The sequence below is a fragment of the Strix aluco genome, chromosome 10 (assembly GCF_031877795.1).
Source record: "Strix aluco isolate bStrAlu1 chromosome 10, bStrAlu1.hap1, whole genome shotgun sequence".
NCBI classification, from domain to species: Eukaryota; Metazoa; Chordata; class Aves; order Strigiformes; family Strigidae; genus Strix; species Strix aluco.
In genome coordinates, this window is record NC_133940.1 from 13,876,296 (window position 1) to 13,886,278 (window position 9,983).

General features: G+C 41.2%; 1 protein-coding gene across 1 annotated transcript in view; it reads left to right on the forward strand.

The window, feature by feature from the left end:
* The window catches only part of ALG13 (ALG13 UDP-N-acetylglucosaminyltransferase subunit), a 30,914-nt gene extending 20,931 nt beyond the window's left edge, over positions 1-9,983 (forward strand). Inside the window, exons 25-29 of the mRNA XM_074834951.1 lie at positions 10-181; positions 1,422-1,544; positions 6,807-6,847; positions 7,693-7,876; positions 9,016-9,983. Of these exons, the coding sequence (XP_074691052.1) occupies positions 10-181; positions 1,422-1,544; positions 6,807-6,847; positions 7,693-7,876; positions 9,016-9,281 (786 nt within the window). The 3' untranslated portion in view covers positions 9,282-9,983. The remainder of the gene's footprint in view (positions 1-9; positions 182-1,421; positions 1,545-6,806; positions 6,848-7,692; positions 7,877-9,015) is intronic.

Below are 9,983 nucleotides of genomic sequence, written 5' to 3' on the forward strand. Positions count from 1 at the left end.
CTTTTCCAGGTGATGGTGAATTCTGCAGCAATCTCAACTTCAACAGGTGTTTATGCTGCTCCAGCTACAGGTTTCTCCTCAAATTCTGCTGTCTCCACTCCAGCCAGTGTCACAACAGCAGTTCCCCCACAAACAGCAGTTCAGCCAGTCATAGTATCTCCCCTTTCTATAGGGAGGCCAGGTAGAGTGTACATACTATGGCTATGGACTTGGATATCTGAGTTCTCAGTTACATCTTCCCCTCCCATTTTTTTTTTCCCCTACCTCTCCAAGACAAATGCTAAAAGATCAGGGAGGGGGGAAGTATTACTTGTTTTGGCTTAAAATGATGTAATAGTAGTTGTAACTTCACTGCTGGCTTCTTTCTTTCATGTTTTGAAGGAAACAGTTGCCCCTGAGTTTGCATGGGAATTGGTAAAGGTGTCAAGGAGGAGAATGCAAAGCCACCTTTACCCATCAGTGGTGTTTTGCTAGAAGGTGCTTTTTAGAAGGCAGAAGTTCATGATGGCTCCCTTCTCCCCCTGTTTCCAACCATTAATTTTCCTCTTGAGTTGAGCTGTTGGTCCTGAGGCTTTACTATCCCTTCCAAAAGAGTAACTGGCTGTGGTGGTTCAGGATCCACACAAATGTCCGATTCATTTCTTGTGGCACTTGGTTAGCTCCTGTGCTTAGTTATTTCTGTGCAAGGAGATTAAATTTATGATTTGTCACGTGGTGCGCTTACCACCTGAAATGCTGATTCTACTTTGTTCTTGTGAAAAGCCTGTTAAGAAAATTTTTTTTTTCCCTCATTATTAAGAGGACTTCTCATATCTCTTGTAATTCTTCATTTAGTATCCAGCAAAACCTTCACCTTTGGTTCTGCTCAATTCTGCCTCCCTTCTCCATTTTTTTCCACTCAGCACAGTTCTCTAAGCTGTCTACTCACTGATGCCATTACAAATAACCTGCTGGTGTGTTAGAGATGTGGGCCACCTAATGAATATTTAACAGTAGTCTGTCCAAAATATTTTTGTTCTGACGTGTCTAGAACCTTCCCCTACTTCTGTGGGCTTATTGTCACACTTCTGATCAGTTAGGTGATTAGTCTGTTCCCTGTTGTTCTAGGACAGACAGTTCTGTAAGGAGAGTCGGGCCTGCCTTCTAGTATGGAGAAATGATTGAAAAAGACATTTTTAACTGGAATATGAAGATTGCAGATAGATATACAGTTAAGGCTTGTATGATTGGAACCTTCCCATCTGGTTTCAGAATTTCTTTTGGACTTCCTTTAAAGTGATGTCTAAAGAACTTTGTTAAAGCTTGTATTTAGGGGCACTGAGATGACAGAGCAGTACATGCTTAATTGCGTAACTTAGCATTTTGCTCATGTTACATGCCGTTGCAAATTTGACTTGACTTCTGTTTCCTTCTAATTGTAGCAGTGTCTTCAGTGCCATTCCCAATTTATTCAGCTCCTCTTCCTCCAGTCAGTGAGGTGGGAGAAGCTGGTGCTGTTCTTCCACCTTATTCTTCTGATCCCAGTGGCAGTGATCTGCCTCGAGGTAATGACGGTATTTTGTGCTTTTAACTACTGCTGCTCTTTGGCACACTTCTGACTTGTGTACTTCATGGAAACCTAACAGAATACCTATAGTGAGAAGAAGTGGCTCTTTGCAGCTTGCAGCAAGTGAAAAATAATACTATAGATGCTTATGCTAAAAATGTTTTAATTCCCAGTTTTAAATAGCAAGTTCATATCTGACTCAAACGTGTGATTACTGCAGCTTTAGCATCCTAAAGAAATTAATACTAAGGGAGAGGGTGCTTGGCCTGTATCGTGTTGGTTCTTGGTGGAAAATAATTTTTCTGATAACTTATTAAAAACAAATCTGTGTGTTTATAAAGCTGTGCTGTTGCACAGTTCAGTGGGATATTGTGTTTTCCTGTGGGGCTCCAAGATGTCATTTTGTGGTATCCTAAACTGGGAATAAAGTATAGGGTCATTTTGTTCTTTAGGCACATGGCCTTTTTGTGTACTGTCATCAATTATGACAGTGTTTAAGGTCCATTTTAGCTATTAAGCAACAAGCGTGCAAAGACCAACATAGTACCTGCTAGCAGAGCAGCTCAGAAAGGGCTTTTGGCTTTATCAGCTGAATGTGGACTTTATTTTGAAAGTGGTAATCTTTAGTCAACTTGTTCTTACAATGTAAGAATATTGGCATACTATGCAAGGCTGCATCAGACAGCCAACTTTGGTAAGCAGTGCAACAGGCATATACATATTTGATTTTTTTTGTTTGTTTGTTACTAATTTATCCCCTAATTCTGTCATGTTTATGGCTGACAAGGCATTAAATAGAGTCTGTAATTCACAGAGCTCTGTTTAATAACCCAAAGATCAAGCTGTCTGCTGTCCTTATCGCAAGCTAAGTGCCTCTCAGCTACAGGAATTACAGTACTGCTTGCTGTTATGCTATGTAACTTGTTTTTCTCCAGGTAGGGAATGCTGTGAGGCCCAAGCATGCCACTGTTGCATCACTGCACACATTTCAAGAGGCAGATAAAACTACTCTGTGATGCAGTGTCTTGTCTTACCAGCTAAGGATTGTTGGTTGTGTGTAGTTTTGGACAGCTGTAGAAAATGCTCTACCCTGTGCATGTCCTCTTGCTCAGTCTTTGACAGTACGTTGGCTCAAACTACACTAAGGGTTAAAAACTTAGAAGGGCTGTAAAAGAATACTTGGTTATTCAGCCTGCTTGTCCTCTTGATAGCAAGATTCAGCTTGTCCTAATGTGTAGTGTTCAGACTGGAGCAGAAATGCTCTGGGTATGAGTTAGAGGTCAGTTATGGTTACCTGTGTTGTCAGTGCATCATGTACAACAGTTTCAGGTATTTCTGCCTTCTCTGGCAGGGGGCATGGGGAGAAGCTATTTTTGGCAGCGGTGAGGCCAAGCTAGAGGTAAGCTGTAGCCTACTCTGAAGAGCAGCAGTGTGAAACTGGCTGACTGTTCACATTTCTGTTCAAGTGGTGGGTATATCTCTGCATGTTGGTTGAGGTACATAGGCTTTTTAAATATCCCCCCATACACAGGATACGTTGCAAGTCTGTGAATCATAGCCTACTAATAGGCATCTGTAGATACAGCAGATGACATGATTTTTGTCAGACTTGCTACCTTTAGTACAAGTTCCTGAATCTCCTGTGTTCTCTGTTGGTGGAGAGAGTAGCTTTTCATTCAGGGGCAAGCAAAGGAAAGAACTGGCTGCCTATATGTAGGGTCTGTGAAATGCAAGTGTTCCTTCTTGTACTGTTTTGAAAAGTTTAGTTTCACTATAACTGTCTGACTTGATCTCCCCACCGAAAAAATCCTTGTAACTGACTATTTCAGGTATGTGGCAGTTGTAGCTCTTCTTGCATCAGAATGTAAAGCTTCTGGCTTTTATTCCAAAATCTATTAATTGAAGATGGAGCATAAAATACTTTAGTCATGCAAATTGTTTTCATGCTTGATTCAATGTATTGCCATCTAAACTAGCTCCATTGTCCCTGTGTGGGACTTTCTCAATGTACTAACCCTAGAGAGCTCATTTCAGATAAGAGAGAGTGTGCAACTCTTGCTACCTACAGTTCAGGTAGCTATATCTGATAGGTTGAGAACAACTTTGAGCTGAAATGCTATGGATTCTTTCAGCTGCATTTCCTATGTAACATGCTTGTCTTGTCAGAAGTTGATCTGGAAAAAGGCAGTTTCCAAAACACTATGGTGTGGCTGCTCAAAGGCCTCCTGCTTTCACAGGTACTGCTGATGTGCTCTGCAGAAACTCTGCCCTCTTGCAGGTGCTCTTAATTCCTGGTTTTGTTAATCTTGGCTATTATCCTGTTTTCCACTTCCCTGCTGCAGTAGTAGCACTCTAGATGATACTGTGCACACATCGGAGATGATGGTTTTCAGCTTTAGTCGAATACCCTTAACTGAGGCTTTCAGCACTTGGGAGAATTGGATGTTAAGTGTACTGGCAAGAATCTGGAGTGGATGTGGATTAATAACCTCTTCAGATCCTGTCTGTAGCTCCTCAGCTGAGTCACTCCACTTAAGATTGGCCATGTCCTTCTTAGCATAGACTCTAGAAATTATTTTAAAGGATTTTAAGGTTGGTAGTTAATAAGGAATTGCATGTAGCATTTATGGTGTCACACTGCTGTAGTATATATGGCCTTTAAGTTAAGAAATCTAGAAGCTTTGGAGTAGTGCAGGGTGAAGTGTGTGGGTATACTTGACCTAGAGTTCTGTACACTTTGCCTGGTATTTGGATTGGGAGTGTGACTTGTCAACAGACTGAAGTCCTGGACTTGAAAGGAAAACCTGCCATGTGCCTTGGTATTACTTAATACATCTGCATTTGTTCCAATTTTCAGAGTCTCTTGGATCTTTTTTTGATGGAGCTTAGGGCTTGTGGAACATGTTTATTTCAATGGTGACCTTAGGTGTCCTACCATTGCCTGCTCCCTTGTATTTGAAGGAGCTGTTGGTAAAAGACCACTTGATATTACTGTGTTCCAGAGACTGCAGTAGTGTTCAGGATTGACTAGAGCTTCCCATCAGCACAGTGAAAATTTTATCATGATTTTTGTCCTGATGCATTGTAAGATGAGACTTTTATGAGTAGTCAACATGGTCTTTATATTTTTCACTTTTTTTGGCTTAGCTGTTGCTTCATAAGATAGCCATGTTTTACCAAAGATTGACTTGATTTCTAGGCATCTCAAGAGAGGAATATAAACAAGAACTGGTCTCCTACTGTACTGGCTTCTGTTCCAGCATTCCAGACATCAGTTATTTCCAGCATCAGTTTGTCACTTCAGTCTCCCAGCTCTTCCTTTGTGCTGTTATCACTGCTGCTATGAAGCAGCTGTTACATTCAGCTCTTATGCTTGTTTTGCATAGATTTGCATAAACAATTGAAGAACAAAATCAGATTTAAAAGGGGAAAAAAAAAACCTTGTTCCAAATGCAGATGCAGTTTCAGCTAGATACTAAAAAGTTGGCATTTCTGCGAGTCTTTGGGTTATTTTTAATATTTTACTGACTGTGGTCAATGTCACAGACAAATCACCAGCGCTTTTGGGAGTAAGCTTACAGCTGTTAGATGTAAGGAAGGATCTGTGTGCGCTTCCTAAAATAGCTGCATGGATTGTTGCCCTCATCAAATATGCTGAACAGTGAAAGAGTTGAGGATAGGCAAGAGCAACAGAGAAACAAATCGTTGTGCATTTCAAGACTGGGGTTTGCATTTCTGACACTGTGCCTATCTGCAACAAAATATAACACGCAGTACCATAGGCAGTCAGGGCTGGGAACGTGTGTGTGTGTGAAAGATGGGTGGACAGGGAAACAATGTGAAGGGGAGGCCCTGGCTTACGGGGAAGTGGGTTTGTGGTATGTATGGTAATGCTGGAGGTGGTGTAAGTTGGAGCCCATAGTGGCTCACTGCTTTTGAGTTGTCCTCCTGCTTTTCCTTTCAGCTCCCAGCAGTACTAAAGCAGAGTCTGTGTGTGTGCATGCATACGCAAACTTACTGCTGTGGAATAGGTGACTTGCTCTTCCTGAGCCTTTAAAACAAATCTGTAGTTGAATCTGAGAAATCAACAGCTTTTCTCATGCACAGTTCCAGAACTGCACCATAAGATTAAAAATGCGCTCTCTTTCTTTTAAAGGTTTAAAATGGCTTCAGTTGTTTTGGACAGCTGGAAATGCGTTTCCAAGTTCAAACCCCTGTTGTTCTTGGGGAACAGTTTCAAAGTTCCTCCCCACATCTGGGACTGATTCTCATGTATTTGCCTGGGGGCAAATTATTCAGTACATGAAAGACAGAAGTAAAAGACTACTTTGAAAGAAAGCAGGGAACTGAGTACCCTTGTGAGGAAGAGGAAGGAATATTCCTTACTGCTCTCCCTCTCCATTTTCTGACTTGATAGAACAATTGGGGGGAACCCACAAAGTTAGGTCAGAAGGTGTTAGGATTGCTGCATACTTTGTCCCCATTGACATGTCTCTGTGGTCATTGCTCAACAAAGTTCTGAAGATGGAGATAGTGACAGAGCCAGACTTAACACCAGGCAGAGGCGGTGTGAAGCTGGAGTCTCTATGGAGCTGGCCCCTTGTCTCCCATGCCAGCCCAGTATGGGTATTTGCAATATGTGTGCGAAGTGTGTATATAATATGTGTACGTTGGGGTGAACTCATACACCAGCGACAGAAGGCTGCTCCTGCCTGGCTGTGTGCTTCCAAACGCTTTCTCATTTCTGTAGTGAGCAAGGGAGGGAGTGCTGTTTTTTAGTGGTCAGCTTAATTTAGGGGATCATAATCAAATTCTTACTTGATAAAATACTTTTTCCTCTAAACACTCAGCCTTACTGGGAAGCCAGAATTGCTTAAGGCCTAGTTGTCTAGATAGTGAAGACTTGTAACTACACTGACAATTATCACTTGAGTAATAAAGATGAATAAACCAAAATTACAGCCGGTATAATTGTTGAAGTTTGATAATAAGTTGGTCAGACAAATGCTCTGCTACTGAACAAATATCTAACAGGATTAACTTAAAAAGCTGAACTAGCTTTAACAGCTATTTCTATTCAAGATATATTCTTTACCCTTCAAGCTTTAAAGAAAAAGCAGTGCTAAAATACTCTTACTCATTAAGTAAGAGTAACTGAAAAGGAAAGAACTGAAAAGGAAATGCTCTTAATGTGTGTAAATTTCTTTTGCTTCTCAGTTTATAGTTTTTTGCTCTTTAATGTCATATCCTTTAATTTCAGATACAAAAGTCTTGCGGTATTATTTTAATCTGGGATTGCAAGTAAGTGCTTTTAAAATGAGTAAACTGCCTGTAAAAACTGCTGTTTTTCTTGACAAATGTACTGATGTATTTAAGACTTCTGAGTGTGCTAAATGCACATCCAGTGCACTTGACTATTAATATGTATAGGCTTGCTTGGTGGAGGTGAAAGTACAGCTCAGGAAGTGAAGTTCTAACTCAAAATGTGATGCACACTAGTATGTCTGTTTAGTTGTTTGAGTTGTGGTGGTGGTGGTGTTTTGCTTTTGTTTTTGAGGAGTATGGTGGATAAATATTGTTCTTTCTGTGAAGGTAAAGGGAGGCACCTGTGCCATTCTTAAGAAAGTTTGTACTTAGACAAGACATCAAAGACCATTTAGAGATGTGTAGCTTGAGGCTTCTAGGACTTTGTACAGCTGTGTTCAGACTGGTTAGCACCATTTTTCTGTGTTGTGGGAACTCTTGCTCTGCTGGAGAGTTGTCTCTGCACCAGCAGTCATACGCGCTGTCAGTACTGCTGCTCAGGGAAGTGCAAGAAGTCATGTCAGCTTCTTCAACTGAAGAAATAGGAGAAATCTCTTTGAATATACCGAAGTTGATAAGCGGGAATCTTCTTTCTCTGTGAACATTTCTGACACAACAGCAACGTGGAACTGAGGTGGCTATTGCTGCAGGTATTGCAGTATCTTTTCTGGTAGGCTTATATTGGGGTGTCTTTGGTGTGTGTGTGTGTAGTATCACAAGGGGCTAGAAAAGAAAAAATGCACTTCTTCCTGACTTTAGATCTGAAACCACTAGTGATATGGAGGAGGGATGGAGAGTATGTGGTTGTACACATGACCTTGTGTTTTTTCCTTTTCTCAAAGTATTATCATCAGAGCTATTGGCCTTCCATGGTTTATGTACAGCCGGTGCTGCCACCATCACCTGTGGAAGTTTATCCAGCATATGCTGAGCCAGCTCCTGTCCTAGATCAGTCAGTACCTCAGCTCTACACTGATGCTGGGCGAACTGAAGTCCACCAGGTTCCCTTGGAAACACCTGCAAATGGTTAGTATTGGAGTATAAGACCACATACACAACTAATGAGAAGTGAGGGAATAGGTTTTCAGAGCACGACTGCTCCATAGGAGCTGCTTGCCTGCAGCTTTGCTATCCTGTAGGAAGTGTGAGGGTGGGAGGACATCAAGTAAGCCTTGCTAAGAGGTTATCACTGGTTCCACTGCCGTCTGTGATACTACTTAAAGTATGGCAGAGTTGCCACTGTAGCCACCAGTGTGTCAGGGGCTTTCTAAAGCCACAGAAAAGAAGTAGTAATCCTTTCTAGGCCTGTACTAGGTATGCAATTTTAACTTGGGAGAACTTTTTCTAAAACTGTGAAGGAACCTCTTTGCTTACTGATAAGCAAATAGTCATGGTATCAAAACAGAATCCCTGTATTAAAGGAGACTGTTGGGTTTGGGCAAGCACTGAGCCTTGTTACTTCAACTCAATGGGAATTTTTAAAAGGAAGATGTTGCAAACCTTGGTTTAGCCTCAGTGTGCTAGGTTGTTACCTCTTAAGTAACCCTTATTGCTACTCAAGAGCAATAAGGGCTACTGTATTTCTTACTGTGCATAAAATTTATGGCAAAACTTAGTTTCACCTAGCAGCTTTGTAACAAGCTTGTAGATATACTTGACAGTAAAGAGGAGGATTGTATTAAATGAGGGAAAAAATGGCAAAAGGTCAGATGCCTAGCTCATTAAAATCTATGGAACATGGCAGGAGTGCATCATAACAAAACTCTTGCTCAAAGGCAAACAGAGTTACTGCTCTGCTAATGCTTCAGCCTGTTCAGCTAGGGTGGTTCTTCTGCATAGATTAGTGTCATATGGTCAGAGATCACACAGAGAAAGAATATATTGGCTCTCCACCTGTGTTGCTCTTGAAAAAGCTGGCACTCCAAAGCAGAATGCTGCTAAGCAATCCTTGAACAGGGTTCAGTGGGAAGATGAGCAAGTTCTCCTCTAGACTAACTTAGGGCCCAAAATGATTTTGACCCCTCTGTTAGGTCAAATTGTCATCTAAATGGTGTTTCCTTTTTGGACACGAAAATAATGCTGTGTTCACAGTAATGGAAATTTGCATAAGAAGTCCATAGATACGGTAAAACATGGTGTGTGTGTTTTTGTTCTGTTTTTTTAAGGTAACTTCCAAAATGCAGAGCCACCACCCCTGTCCTACGGGCCAGTATATTACCCAGTCATGTCGGATCCCTTCAGCCAGCAGTCTGTTCCTGGGTTTGATTCTTTAGTACCTGCCTATCGCTATATTAGTACCTGGCATCCAGTAAATCCACCATATGGAAATTCTCCACAAATTGCTAACGCTGTAAGTTCTGGACCACTGCACCAAGTCAGCTATATTGCCTCACCTAACCCTGCACCTCATGACATGCCACAAGGAATGTAAACCTGGGAGCTATAAGCTCACTTCTTGCCCTTGGTTTCTCTCGTTTCTTGACTGTCAACTGTACGTTAATGTTTTGTAAATGTTATCTTGTCTTAGTGGGTGGGGACAGCTGATTAAACTACATTCAGATTTCATGTTTCTCTTTACATGTATGCTAGTGATAGTTGACTTGACAAGATGTTTTAGTCGATTACACAGGAAAGCATAGAAAAAGAATATACACAAACTATACTGCAGGGAACACGAAGCTTGAATCTGCCTACATAAAGTATGTGTAAAAAAAACCATGCTATCACTAAGGGAAGCTCGCATCATGTAATCCTGTGAGAGGTTGCACTGGAACACTCCAACACCTGGCTCTTGTTTAAGCACTGAAATAGGCTGCCATTACAACTCCAGGTAAAAACTGGGCACGGGGTTATTAGATGATGAAAATGTTTGAAATGGGTTGGCTTTCTCAGATTTCGCAAAACAGAACTTCTTTGCCACTAGTGGTCACATATTTGTAATAGCTATGTTTCTTCTGTCTGATTTCATTCTGCGTAGGTTTCATGACTCCTGAAAGTTTAAGAATACTATTTTGGTCTGTTGTATATTGCTGTATGTTTGTAAGATTTGTGTTGTGAAAGCTGTTGCACAAATGGTGGTAGTCTTGGTGTTTAATTTGCACTGATAGCACAAAATAAAAGCATTGAACACAGG